This window comes from Oryctolagus cuniculus, chromosome 14 (genome assembly GCF_964237555.1).
Source record: "Oryctolagus cuniculus chromosome 14, mOryCun1.1, whole genome shotgun sequence".
Classification (NCBI taxonomy): Eukaryota; Metazoa; Chordata; class Mammalia; order Lagomorpha; family Leporidae; genus Oryctolagus; species Oryctolagus cuniculus.
The window spans coordinates 37,147,533-37,161,995 of record NC_091445.1 but is presented as its reverse complement, the minus strand read 5'-3'; the positions used below and the strand labels follow the sequence as shown (position 1 = coordinate 37,161,995).

Here is a 14,463-nt window from a genome sequence, read left to right as displayed (position 1 = left end):
TAAAAAGGGAAAAAAGGGGCTGGTGCCGTGGCTCACTTGGTTAATCCTCTGCCTGAGGTGCTGGCATCCCATATGGGCACCAGGTTCTAGTCCTGGTTGTTCCTCTTCCAGGCCAGCTCTCTGCTGTGGCCTGGGAAGGCAGTGGAGGATGGCCCAAGTGCTTGGCACCTGCACCTGTATGGGAGACGAGGAGGAAGCACCTGGCTCCTGGCTTCGGATCAGCGTAGCTCCGGGTGTAGCGGCCATTTGGGGGGTGAACCAATGGAAGGAAACCTTTCTCTCTCTCTGTCTCTCTCTCACTGTCTAACTCTGTCAAATAAATAAAAAAAAAGGAAAAGAAAAGGAAAGCACCTAAGAAAATGGACTAAAGTCTAGTAGAGGGAAGCTCATTGAGATTCCTTTTATACTTACTATATTGACAAAAACTTGAAAAATCTAAAGCTGTTTTGGTGACATGCAGACAATGGAGACTCCGATGTATAAGTGACAGGAGCAAAATTGTGTAACAGTCTTGGAAAATCTGAGATTATCACATGAAGTTGAATATGTGCTTTCCTCTGGTATGCTAGGATGCATTCAGAAGTACTTCAAAAATGTGTGGGAAAAAGAACTAAAAGCTAAGTTTATTTTTGTGCAAAATAGTTTTGAAATCCATGCATAGCTTTTTTCATTATGTACACTTCCCACTGACTTTGTGGGTTCCCCTTTTATATGTGAGTATGAGGGGGCTTCAAATCATTCATAGAGAAGTGAAACTAAAAGGTGATGTACATTTTCTGTGAGCTTTTACAGGATACCTCATTTTTATAGCAGCACAAAACAGCCCAAATATCCATGAAATATTGTGTGATATGATAAAAATCAATTAACTAAATTAAAAATTTAGTTTTAAATTTAACTAAAAATTTAACTAAATTAAAAATTAAACAGCTAAATCTACACATTTAGTTTCATGTATCTCAGAAGCATAAAATGAATAAATAACAAAAGTAAGCCATAAAACACTTAGGTTAGATTCCATTTTCATAAAATTCAAAACTAAGCAAATTTGTTATTAGGTTTTATAAATATGTACATAAGCTATGAAGAAAAACAAGAGAAGGAAGCGGGGGGGGGATCCCCAAATTCAAGATGTTTGTTACGTCTAGTGAGGGATGGAATACATTGGCCTGCAGGAACGTGTCCAGGGTGTGGCCCAAGTTCAAGAGTCAGTTGGGTGGGCTCCTATGTGCCTGCTCATTTTTATGTTCTATAACTCACAGTTGCCTTACTTGTATTTTCTTGTGTATATAAAAATGTCATTAGCGCTTAAGTTTTATTGTATACAACATGATTACGTGCGTTTCTGTGTGTTTAGACCTGTGTCTGCCTGTATCTGTCCATTCATCCTGTTTGTGTGTATAAATGTTTATCTGTGAATGAACATCCACACAGGTGAGTGAGCATCCAGCAGAGGTTCAATTGATCAGGAAGGAGAGAAAGGGAGGGGAGCCAGCATTCAGTGGGTGCCAATCTCTGTGCTCTGTTTTGCACTGACAATTTAACTCGAGGTTGTGAAACTTTAAGTAACAGGTATTGGTGTTGGAGGTTGTGTTTAGATTTATATTCTGGACGTTAGTATTTGTTTGGAATTGATTATGTGTGATTCCTGAATTGATGGGCTGTTTTGGGCTCTGTGTGGACTTGTGTCGCCCTGGGAGGAGGGGCCGCTGAATCCACAGAGCTGATTGCAGTGTGTGAGATGGGGCACTGTGGCGGGGTCCCCAGGCCCCGTCACGTCTGTGGCCTGGCAGGTCCGGGGAGGTTCACGGGATTTTTTTAGAGGAGGCCCTGCAGGAACATAGAGGTAGAAGGCACTAAGGTCTGTCTGTTTTGCTTGTGCAAATATTCGCTGAGTATCTGGACACCGCGCTGTCACCAGCCCACTGAGTAGATGTCTGAGTCCCGCTCTCTGATCCTAGGCAGGCTCTGGGGCTCAGACACCTCACTGCTGCGGAGAACTTTCCTCTTCAGCATGTAGGAGAAACCTCTACTCTGAGTAAAGGTAATTCAGGATGTCAGCGCAGAGGGAAGAAGAAAGAGGGAAAGGAAGGCGAGGCCATGCCTCAGAACCCGCCCCCCAGGCCGAAGGTCCCACAGGCTGACTATCTCAGGGGCGCCCCCTCTCCTCTGAGAAATGTAGGGAATAGGGGAGAGGACAGTGACCCCCGGGATGCCCTGTTTGACCCTGTAGCCGGGCTTGATGTCACGGCGTGGAGTGTGTAATATGATTGACAGCTCAGAGTGACATGAACCTGATTCGTTAATGTGAGAACACGAACAGTCTGGCACGCTGGGAACTTCTAATGAAGGGGAAATTTGGGGGCACACAATAAAAACTGGGGTTCATATAGGACAAGGCTAGCTAGGACCTAAGTCTTCGGTTTCTAAGGTGTAAAATAGTATTTTAGTGTTACTAAAATATGCACAATTTGTAACCATTATATTATTTAAATGTAATAGCTCTTTGGAGAAAGCACAAGAGGAAAATAAGCAATAGAGCATCTACTTAAAAATCTTATATAACAGAAAGTTAGATGACAGAAAACAAGTGCTTATTTCAGTCTAAAACTTGTATTTTTCAAAACCTTTTTGTCTTACTGCAATCTGCAGTAAGAAATGCATTTCACATCATGAAAGAGCATGTGGCATTATGTTCTAAAGTACTCCAGTTCATGCTTTTAGAAGAAAATTCTGGTCACAGAATAATGCATTGATTTCTCATCCCTCTAGGGGGAAGTAGGAAATTACTGTTGTGAAATGAGAGTCTAGGGGCCAGTGCCGTGGCGCAGTAGGTTGAACTGCTGTCTGCAGTGCTGGAATCCTATATAGGCACCGGTTTGAGTCCCGGCTGCTTCGCTTCCAGTCCAGCTCCCTGTTAAAGTGCCTGGGAAAGCAGCAGAAGATGGCCCAAATCCTTGAGCCCCTGCATCCGTGTGGGAGACCCAGAGGAAGCTCCTGGCTCCTGACTTCAGCCTGGCCCAGCCCCGACTGATGCGGCCACCTTGGGGAGGGCGGTGAACCAGCAGATGGAAGATCTCTCTCTCAGTCTCTGTCTCCCCCCGGCCCCGGAACTCTGCCTTTCAAATAAAATAAATAAATCTTAAAAAAAATTAAAATGAGAATCTAGTTAGAGGTAGTCTGGAAGTGTAGTGCCCTTGCTGTCAGTGTCTTAGGCTAATAGCTTCACAAAGAAAAGTAGTGGTTCAACGTGTATGAATAAAAGGAATGCTTTAGAATACACGGCATAAAATACCGCAGGTGCTTCTAGGGTGCATTCCCACTGATGCAGAGATGCTGTCTGCAACCAGAAAGACTTGTGATGATCAGGGCGTTGCCACAGGCTGCCCATCACTCAGAACTCACCACCTTCGTGCAGAGATCAGAAGCCAAGAGACAAATGCAGAGCCGCAAGATATCAGCAAGTTTGAGGTGCCTTAGGTCTCCTTCGTCTCATTAGGGAACCACAGAGCACCTGAAATATCTGTTACTGCATTCCTGTTCCATTCAGAGTCCCAGCATTTGCCAGGAATGCTGAGCTTCGCGGTTGGTTTTTGGTAAGAAATAGTCTAATGGACTCCAAGATCCTTGGATACTGAATTAAGGTGAAGCGTGAAGCCCACCTGCAACTTGTTGTCTCAGATTTCTTCTCAATGCCAAGGTGAAGGCCCTCGATGAGTTCCTGAAGGAGGAAGCCCCAACGTTGGGCATCCTCAGTAGCGCCAAGAAGTGGCCTTTACTCGCTGGCCAAGTGTTGTAGTGCCCAGAAGTTTCTGAAATGATTCAAGGATTAGAAACGGAGTGAAATGTTTGCTTTAGAAGCTCAGATAGTAGGACTTCTGTTCCAAGAGGCATCTGATTTATTAAGTTGATATTCTACATTCATTAGATAGCTTGTGGTTTTAGCCTGTGGGTCATACACATACATAAGGTGAGGTGGAGGGAAGAAAATCTTCCATCTGTTGGTCCATCCCTCAAATGCCAACAACAACCAGGGATGGGCCAGGCTGAAGCCAGGAACTTGGAATGCCATCTGGGTCTCTCACATGGGTGGCAGGGACCCAAGTGCTTGAGCCATCGTCTTTCCAGGGTGCCCATTAGCAGGAAGCTGGATCAAAAGCCCTGGTTGCTGGAACTGAAACAGGCACTCTGGTATGGAATGCAGATGTCCCAAGTGGCAGCATAACCCACTTGCTCTAATGCCTGCTCTACCTTTTTTTTTTTAACAACCCAAAAGGTTAATTCAAAGTTTCATGAGAACTGTTGGCCTTGAAGTTTGATTGGTCTGAACATCAATGTTGTGGAATGAAGTGGGAATGTGGAGGGTCAGAGTTTCTGCTTGTAGTGTTACGGTTGTGAAAGTAAAATGAGGAAAGAGAAGTTGTCACGGAGCAGAGTCATGCCTGCAGCGGATTGTTCCTGGGAGTGTTTTCTAGAAATCTCTAAAAATGGCCATGCAGTGTGGGATGAGTGGAACCCGGGATAGCTCCGTGCCGGCCTACACAGCTCTGAGGAGACCCCCGCATGCGTCTCTCGTCTCTCCTCCCTGTGCCCCTGCCTGCCACAGTGCATCTTCCCATATGCAATTCTCCCTCCTCCCCAGGGCCAGCCTCCCAGCAGCCCAGTGGCTCTGTTTGGTCTGCATGTTAAATATTTGCAGAGTTACTATTTGCAGCTTATAATGGTTAGATTTACAAAACATAAATAATGAGGTTAGTACTAACTCAAACCAGCTTTTGTTTCTTTGGGTGCCTTTGAGGTCTGGCTTTGGCCAGGGACAAACATTCATTTGGGGAAACATGAAATGTTGTTTAAAAAAGAGGAGACTTGGAGCGAAGAAAAAGTAATAAAACTCATTAAATAGGGGCCAGCCATGTGGCGTAGTGAGTAAAACTGCCACTTGCAGTGCCGGCATCCCATATGGGCGCCGGTTCTAGTCCTGGCTGCTCTACTTCCGATCTAGCTCTCCGCTATGGCCTGGGAAAGCAGTGGAAAATGGCCCCCAAGTCCTTGGGCCCCTGCACCCGCCTGGGAGACCAGGAAGAAGCACCTGGCTCCTGGCTTTGGGTTGGCGCAGCTCCAGCCGTTGGGGCCAACTGGAGAGTGAACCATCGGATAGAAGACCTCTCTCCTCTCTCTCTCTTTCTCTGCCTCTCCTCTCTCTGTGTAACTGACTTTCAAATAAATAAATATTTAAAAACTCATTAAATATCGCTTGGAAATTAAGTGGCCAGCCACTGCGTGGCACAGCCGTGAGGGAATCTGCACGGAGAGCAGACCCAGTGGTACTGGCTGCTCCCCTGGTTACGTTCTAACCTTGTGCTGTCAGTTCCAGCCTGGACGCCTTGGATGTCGAGAGCGTGGGGGCCGGGCATTCTGAGCACACACACGTGTGCTACCCTCCCGAGCCTCACGGTGCCTCAAGGACCGGGGTTCCTGCTGCCGATGAATTGGATTCTTTTGAGAACGACACAATACCAGATTTTCATATCTCCAGGACTGAATCGCTTTCTCTCTCAAGTAATCTGCAGCCAAAGGTATTGTTTACTGGTATTGTTTATTTGAAGTATGGAGAATTTGTTGTCTGAATCCATCCATCACTATCTAACAGAAAAACTGTTTTATTCACACATTTGAGCCATTTCAGAGGTGAGAGAAGGCCCTTGTGATGTGTGGTTGAGGCTGTCTTTTAAATCTCTCCTACTCTGTTTTAGTTTTTAAAGGCCTATGGCTGGCTTGTATTTTCTTTAATTCACCATGAGGACATACCGTCTTTCACATATTTGGAACATTTTATCGTATGTATGATGATTTCTGTCATTATCCATTAAGGAAGGGGAGAAGAACTCGTGGCACTGAGTTTATGTGATCAGACTTGTGTGGGTCACATACACGTTTGCTTGGCCCAGGAGGGAAATGAGCTTAGTAAGGCAGCAGCATTCCCAGGAAGGCATTCTGGCTGCCTGAACTAATCGGAGCATCACACACTTTGTCAGCGTTTCCATGGGAGCCAAGCTTTCTCTTGGCAGTGCACGCTGAAGTTTCATTTTGGGGTGTGTGTGTGTGTGTGTGTCTGTGTTTAAAGTAAATACATTTTTCCAACCTTGCATTTTTGTGTCTGAATGTGTTTTTTTCCTGCTTCATTTCTTTTATTGTCCATTTCTTTTCTTTTAATTGGAATTGTTTACTCCTCTCAAACAATGTGATACTATGCCAGAACTTCTTTTACTGTGAACATATGGTTATTATGATAATGCATTATTTTTGTAGCATTACTTGCAATATATAAAACCTTTTATGTATGTACTACATATTAATTTTCTCATAACTCACCTAGGATGTAAGTAATGCTTGTTTTTAAATTTTTATTATTTATTTATTTTTAAAGGTTTATTTATTTGAAAGGCAGAGTTATAGAGAGAGAGAGAGAGAGAGCGAGTGGGAGTGGTCTTCTTCCCCCTGGCTGCAATGGCTGGGGCAGTGCCAGGAGCTCCATTTGGGTCTCCTACATGGGTGCAAGGACCTAAGGACTTGGACCATCTTCTGCTGCACATCAGCAGGGAGCTGGGTAGGAAGTGGAGCAGCTGGACTTGAGCCAGCACGGATAAGGGATGCCAGCATTATATACGGAGCTTAACCCACTGCACCACGATGCCAGTTCCTCCATCCCCTTTTTTTGTTTCATTGTTTGAGCTGATGAGCTTCTGGAAAGGTTAGTGTTTTATCCAGATTTCCCCCACCCCAATGATAGAGCTGAAGCTCAGATTTAGACCTCTGACCACAGATTCTTGGTCCTTTTTTCTTGGCTTTGAGACCTGTAGCGCAATGATGACCTTTTGAAATTGAAGGTTCTGTGATACTTCTGAATAATAAGAAATGGATATTGTTGGTCATATAGATACTTCTTAGATTTGCATTTTAAATGAAATTGTAAAAAGCTCTTTATTATTTGGAAGGAAAAATAATTCAGTCTCTGAGAAATAGTTTCATGTTGTTCAGGGAGTATCTGTCCTACAAAATAGACCTTGCCTTGCTTCAGAAATTACCTAGTATGACTTTTTACCAAAATTTTTCAGTTTCTTTTTTGAAGATTTATTTATTTATTTGAAAGAGTTACAAAGAGTGAGAGGCAGAGAGAACTTCTCTACCTGCTGGTTCACTCCCCAAATGGCCGCCGTAGCCAGAGCTGGGTCAGACCAGAGCCAGGAGCCAGGAGCTGCTTTTGCATCTCCCACGTGGTAGCAGGGGCCCAAGCACTTGGGCCATCTTCCGCTGCCTTCCCAGGCAAATTATCAGGGAGCTGGATCAAAAATAGAGCAGCCAGGACTCTGAACTGGCACCCATATGGGAGACTAACATTGCATACAGTGACTTTACCTGCTACACCCCAGTGCTGGCACCATAGCAAATTTTTTTAAAGTTTTTTTTTTAAATTTATTTGAAAGGCAGAGTTATAGATAGAGAGGGATGGAAGGAGAGACAGAGAGAGAGAGAGACAGATCTTCTGTCCGCTTGTTCACCCCCTAAAGGGCCACCATGACCAGGACTGGACCAGGCTAAAGCCAGGAGACAGGAGCTTCTTCCGGTCTCTCATATGGGTGCAGGAGCCCAGGCACTTGGGCTATCTTCCACTGCTTTCCTAGGCATATCACTGTGGAGCTGGATCAGAAGTGGAGCAGCCGGGACTTTAACCTGTGCCCATATGGGATGCCGGCTCTGCAGGCAGCAGCTTAATTCACAGCCTGGGCCCCTAGACAATTTCAAGGTTTCATTGTCTTGAAAAATGATTACCATCCATGACTTCATTGTGCTAGGTCCTTTGTAGCCAACTCACTGCTGGGGTTTTAGGACAGTTCAGGCTGGCCTTCTCAGGATGCAGCCCCAGCATGTACGCCCTGATAAGACAGTCGGGAGCCACAGCCCAAGGCCCTTGGAGGCAAGGTCAGGCTTCTGTTTTTGGCTTCCTTCTGCTTTCTTTAAACCAATGAACGCAGGGTGACCATGTGTTTTCGTTTAGGAGGAATAGGAAGGACTGTGTATGGTGGCAGAGACAGTTTCCAAAGGCTTGATTTTAGTAGAGAAAGCTGCAATGTTTAGAGATACCCTAAAACTCCATGGATAGGATCAATCCTAAGGCCTCTATGGGATAGGAGTTGGGTGCTATAAATTGCTTTAATGGAATTCTACTGCATATTCATTTAAACTTTCTGAAACATAAGAAAACTATGTTTTAGATTTTTTGCCATCCTGCATTTTTATGAATATTGCCAATATAAAAACAGAAATAATGTGTAATTTGGAAAAAAAGAGAAATAGCTATCATTAAAAAGGAGTACTATTAAAGATATACTAATCAGTGATGTTTAAACATCACTCCAGGAAGTGAAGGAAGGAAGGTCTATTGAAAAATGAACCCAGGCTAGAAGGATTTGTACATTGACCTGATGTATTAATTTCCCTAGAAGCTATACTCATATTATAATTTCAAGTAGCTGCTTTGCAGTTTTAAAACCTCTTATATTTGCAACTGCTTCTTCCTCTACCTTCTAGTATTCCTTAAATGTAGAGCTCTCAGTTGGCGCCGCAGCTCACTTGACTAATCCTCCGCCAGCGGCGCCGGCACCCCGGGTTCTAGTCCCGGTTGAGGTGCCAGATTCTGTCCCGGTTGCTCCTCTTCCAGTCCAGCTTTCTGCTGTGGCCCGGGAAGGCAGCGGAGGATGGCCCAAGTCCTTGGGCCCTGCTCCTGAATGGGAGACGAGGAGGAAGCACCTGGCTCCTGGCTTTGGATTGGCGCAGTGCGCCGGCTGTAGCGGCCATTTGCGGGGTGAACCAACGGAAGGAAGACCTTTCTCTCTGTCTCTTTCTCTCTTTCTCTCACTGTCTAACTCTGCCTGTAAAAAAAAAAAAATGTAGAGCTCTCTGCTCAGATAAAATTCGTTTGAATGCTATAGTATACAGTAGCAAAAGTAACTGATAGCTCAGGTAAAAATAATAATTCATTGTTGAATAGGCAAAGAAAAAGTCATGTAATTTTTCAGTTTTTACCATGTTGGTTGGAATGGCATACTTGCATCCTAAAGTATACATAGGAACTGTTCTCAGAATCTCGTGTCTACTTAAAGCATTGAAAAGATGGTGACATTTTGGGTTGGGCTTTTTGACCCAGCTGTTGGGACTCCTGTGTCCTTTGTCACAATGCATGAGTTTGAGTTCTGGTTCTGCCACTAATTCCAGCTTTCTGCCAATTCAAACTCTGAGAAGCAGCAGATCAGATGATGGCTCAAGTAATGGGGCCCTTACCACCCCTGAGGGGGACCTGGATTGGGTTCCTGACTTCCGGTTTCCAGGCATTTGAGCAGTGAACCAGCAGGAGGGAGCTGCTCTCTTTTTCTTTCTCTCGCTGACTTAAAACGCTGATTTATTACCTGTAGTCCTCATGTTTGCATTAGATCTTTAGCTATGATAGTTGGCTTCACTATCATAATCATTTTACTATCTTTGTGTATCCCTTAACATCATGCTATATGCCTTAAATATATTCAATAAATTTTTAAAATGTCAATTAACATTTATGATGAGCACATCTATTACAAGTCTCATGTAGAATTTTTGGAAAACTCTATGATAATCTCTTTTAGGAATCACTGCTTTCTGGAATCCGCTCACGTTCTTATTCCTGCTCGTCAACCAAAATTTCTTTAGGAAAAACTCGGTTGGTGCGTGACTTCACGGTGTGCAGTTCAAGCGAGGGTAAGCACTGTTCATTTCACCATTTTGTTCCAGAGCAGCCTCTAGTTAGTGTAAGGACACAGAAGAGCAACAAGGATTTTCAATTTTTTTCTCATAGTTATTTTTTCTCCTGAGTCCTTTTCTCATTGGAAATTAGCATGCACAGCTCTGTTGCTGTGATGGTGCAGACTAGAATTAAGTCCAGGCAGATATTGTGAGGGCTTAGAGCATTTTATTTAAGCCAATTATCACAAATTACTTTGGCTTCCAGTACAAAGTACTAAAATAATCCAACTCCTCAGAACCAAAGCATTGCAAAATGGATTTTTTCTTTGTTTAGAAAGGGACTTTAAAGAGTTGAAATAATAATGTATTTGCGACATGAGTAAATGTATCTGATCTCATCTTTTATGGCAATGTAAGTAAGTAATCAGAAATCTAACCTTTAAAAATGAACTTTTAACCAAATTATAATATATCTATACAATACTAATGCAGATCATAAGCATGCAGCCTGATGAATTTTGAAAATTCAGATCTATAAATTTTCAGAATTCTGATCTATAGCTACAACAATTATGGGCAATTTATCAATCTCTTTGTAGTCACTCTCAGCCACTGGCCTTATTTTCAACTTTATTTTGAAATGTAATTATTTCAGACTTCCGTGAATAATGTATAATAATTATATTTAAAGGGTATATTTGGATCCATCCCATTGCATTATATTTGACATTTTAATGAAATTTTTGTCAATGCATGAGATAATGCCTTTCTTGTCTATTAGCTTTTAGAGTCTTAAAATATTCAGAAAGCAAGGGGTGTGTTTAAGCATTCTCAGATTCCCAAATAGACGATGTTGAAAACAGGATTTATTTTATTTGTTTCTTCCTCTTTTTCTTATTGTTTTACTTTCTTAAATTGTTATTGTCTCATTTTGCACTTTTATGCCATGTGAAATGACACTAAAAAGGTAATCATTGTGGTTGGGATCGCCTCCTCAGACAGTGAGTTGCATATAGTAGATGTCCAGTGAATACATGTTGAGTGAATTTGATAGATACAGTGCAGCAAATATAAAATGTGCTAAGTGAGTTTTTTCCTGGGACATATTATTAAGAGGGACGACCTTGAGACTGAGAGCAAATGCCAGTTTTTATTTCTGGAATGGAGAAATGGAGGAAAGTTCTAAGAGAAAGTAGGAGAGGACATAGTTACCTTGAGAGGAAAGGGAAAGCAAAGGTGGATTGCATTTGCTCTCATGGGTTTTGCTTCTGTTGTTCTCATTTCGTGGATCTTTCTAGTGTCTCCAAGTTTCCTCCAACCTTAGTTAGGTTGCAGTCTCTTTTGATGGCAGTGTGACGCCATTGCGCTGATGGTGCTAGTGGGTGAATTAGCTTTGCACTGTTAGTGTTTGTGAACAAGTAGGAAGCCTTCTGTGCAAAGCGATGGCCCTGCCTGAATATCTGGGTATCCCTGATTTGTACAGAGTTCTGAAGATTGAAATTATTGAGCAGATGAGTACCAGAAGTTGATTGTTTAGAAGGAACACGAACCCTAATTGATTAATTGTTTAATGAGCAAATAAAGATATCTTAGCCTTGTATAAAACTTAGATCTTTATATTTCATCTGGCTTACAGAGAATAAAAAGCTGATATCAATCCTCCCCCTTTTTTAATAAATAGAGCTTTATCTTTAGAAAAGTGTATTTAAAGACAAAGCTGTCTGAATAAAGTTTCGTATTATCTAGAAGTTAAGAACTGCAACCAGGCAATATACGGAGATTCCAATGGGGAGAACTGTATTGTTGCAGATGTTTGGACTGATACCATTTAAGTGAATCAAGAGCATGAGCATATGAATACATGAACTCCTGATGAAGAAGGAGTAACTTTAACTACTTCTGTTTAACACAAGCATAGGTGTGTACGTTGGCCTAGTTCAAAGCTATAGTCTAATGTTTCATTATTTTATTTGCTTAATCAAAAGTAAGTGGACATTTGTGTTGCTGTAAATACTCCCTTGGTGAGTTCTGAATAGTCCTAACACTTTTTCCAAAGAATATAAATCTCTTGGGCTCTAATAGGGAGCTTTCTAAAAGGGAGCATGAGCCATATTGCAAATATGCAAAGATAGGATGGTCTTTCAGTCCTTTGGATTTTCATTTGCGATGTCCAGTATCCTCACTTAGTCACGAGTGCAGTGGTTGCAGCTTTAATATTTACTGCTGTGTACATAAAGCAAAAGCAAGCTTTTAAATTCCCTGTGGTCCTCTGTGAGTTTAGACAGAAAGGGCATAGTTGAAGTGATTATTTTTACAGCCTCATCAAGATGGACAGAAGTGTTCCACATTTAAGAATTTGAAAAGTGATTAAGTGTGGTTTTCAAGCTTACTATGAACAGATAGATGAAATCCTTTTAGATTTTGTCCAGTTGCATAAATTGTTCTGTTGCTTTATAGCTTGATTATCTTCAGAACATGGTTTATTCTGTTGGAACTTAGGCCGTTTTACAATAAGTGGCGTGATTTCTGCCTGTGACTTAATTTTGAGGAACATTTAATTGTGACTGTAAAATAGAGCTGTCAAATTCTTCAAAGTAGGTTTTCTGTTATGCACAAGATAGCATTAAATGCAATGTTAAAATTTACATTTCAGGGGATATTTATTTGTTCTCCTCCTTATAGGAGGACACTTCAAAAAGTTTATGAAAAAAAATAGAATTAAAAGATAAGGTTATTTAGGTGCAAAAGTTTTGGAAATCCATATGTAGTTTTTCATAATACAAATTTCTCGTGAACTTTTGGAAGACCCCTTGTGTAGCTAGTTGTGCCTCTTCATTGCTCTGGGTTGTGATGGCGAAGGATTTGTCCCTGAGCTGTAGATGGTTACTCCACAGTGGCCGCTCCCTCCTTCAGTCTCTCTCCTTGTCTGAGTCCGTCCGTGTCTCTGCCCCACCCCCGCCGGGAAACAAGATGGCGCTGAGCTGCTTGCATGAGCCTGCCCTTCCACCCTCCACAAGTCCAGTGGGAAAGGTGGTTCTCCCTTTCCCACGGGCCCACAAAGCACAGCTCAGACCTGGCCATTGCTAGGGTTTCATAAAGACACTGCAGCTAAATTGAGATGGACTCCTCCTTATGCTGGCCTGCAAGACTTGGCATTTGAGCTTTGCCGAAAGGCAGCTAAGATATTTATTGATGGCGTGTGTTTGGGAATTGGTGTTAAGAAAGAGGGGTGAGGCTCTGGTGGGACACAATTGAAGCGATGGAACTAATCCTCTGCACTCTGCAAGTGTTGCTGCCCCTTGGTCACGCTAACTTCCTTCCTGAGTCATTACAGGCTACTGTATTTTGGCTTCCTTCCCAACCTCTCCAAACTAGGGAAAGTGATAAAGACAGAGCAATGCCCTCTACTTTTATAAGATTACTTGTTTTCCTGTATAGAATGGTACAATATGATTGAGCATGTGCGTGTCAGACTAACACGTGACTGCTCATGTGTCTGCCTTTGTTTTCATTTGATTTTTCTGTGTCTTGTAGAGCAAAGAGCTTACGGCCTATCGGAGTCACCAAGAGACAAAAGGTACTTAAACTCTTCCGATTTTCCTGAAGGACTGCTTGGTCCATGGTTAGAAATGTCTGTGTGTTGTTTTTTATGTCTGTGCAGTGTCTCGTGAGGGATTTCTGTGTGGGCAGCCTGCCTCCGACCCCTGCTCCTTCTACAGTCTGTGTCCATGCAGACGGCCAGCCCTGTTTTCGGGTGTGCAGACTCAGCACCAGGACAGGGCGTTTCATCTTGGGTTATTTTCACAGTGGACTGTGCAGTCCCAGGGAGAGCAGGGAAAGGGCAGCCTACTTTGGGAAGGCTACACGTGTGCTCTGGGCCTGCTCTCTGGGATTAGAGGAAGCGACCCCTGGGAGGTCAGTTGCAGAAAATACCTAAAGCATCCCTGCTGTCTCTCTTTATGGATCTTTGCTTAGGTTTGAAGTAAAGAATAAATTATGCAGAGAGTACTTAAGCACTTTCTGGTGGATGTGCATATTTGAAAGCTTCCATGTAAGCTTCTCACTGTTTTCCTAGAAGGTAGAGCTGTTGCCAGAGTCAGGCTTGGGAGGCCGACAAGTATGCAGGCGTGCTTTCTGAGTTATGTTGGCCTTGAATAGCTCATTGCCCATGACTCATGCAGTGACACAGTGGGGCTCATGGGCAAAACAAGTTCTAGAAATAGGATAAAGCTTGGGATTTACACCATCATCGGAAAAAGAGTAGGGTGGCTTTCATTTTGGTGATGTTAATGCTAAAGCTCTGAACATTTTGATATATAGATCAAGATAAACTATTTTGTTTTAAATCTTAGAAGAAACATATCAAGAGGAAACAGCATATTTTTGTTCACTTCTATTTTTTTTTTTAATTTTTTGACAGGCAGAGTTAGTGAGAGAGAGAGACAGAGAGAAAGGTCTTCCTTTTTCTGTTGGTTCATCCCCCAAGTGGCTGCCACGGCCGGCGCACCGCGCTGATCCGAAGCCAGGAGCCAGGTGCTTCTCCTGGTCTCCTATGGGGTGCAGGGCCCAAGCACTTGGGCCATCCTCCACTGCACTCTTGGGCCACAGCAGAGAGCTGGACTGGAAGAGGAGCAACCGGGACAGAATCCGGCGCCCCAACCAGGACTAGAACCCGGGGTGCCAGCACCG

The 14,463-nt window shown here is 43.1% G+C and overlaps 1 protein-coding gene across 1 annotated transcript in view; it reads left to right on the top strand.

Moving 5' to 3' along the window:
* Positions 1-14,463, top strand: part of ARHGEF28 (Rho guanine nucleotide exchange factor 28) — a 142,393-nt gene that overhangs the window by 25,594 nt on the left and 102,336 nt on the right. Inside the window, 3 exon segments of the mRNA XM_017350622.3 lie at positions 5,369-5,576; positions 9,678-9,789; positions 13,309-13,351. Coding sequence (XP_017206111.2) covers positions 5,369-5,576; positions 9,678-9,789; positions 13,309-13,351 — 363 coding nt within the window.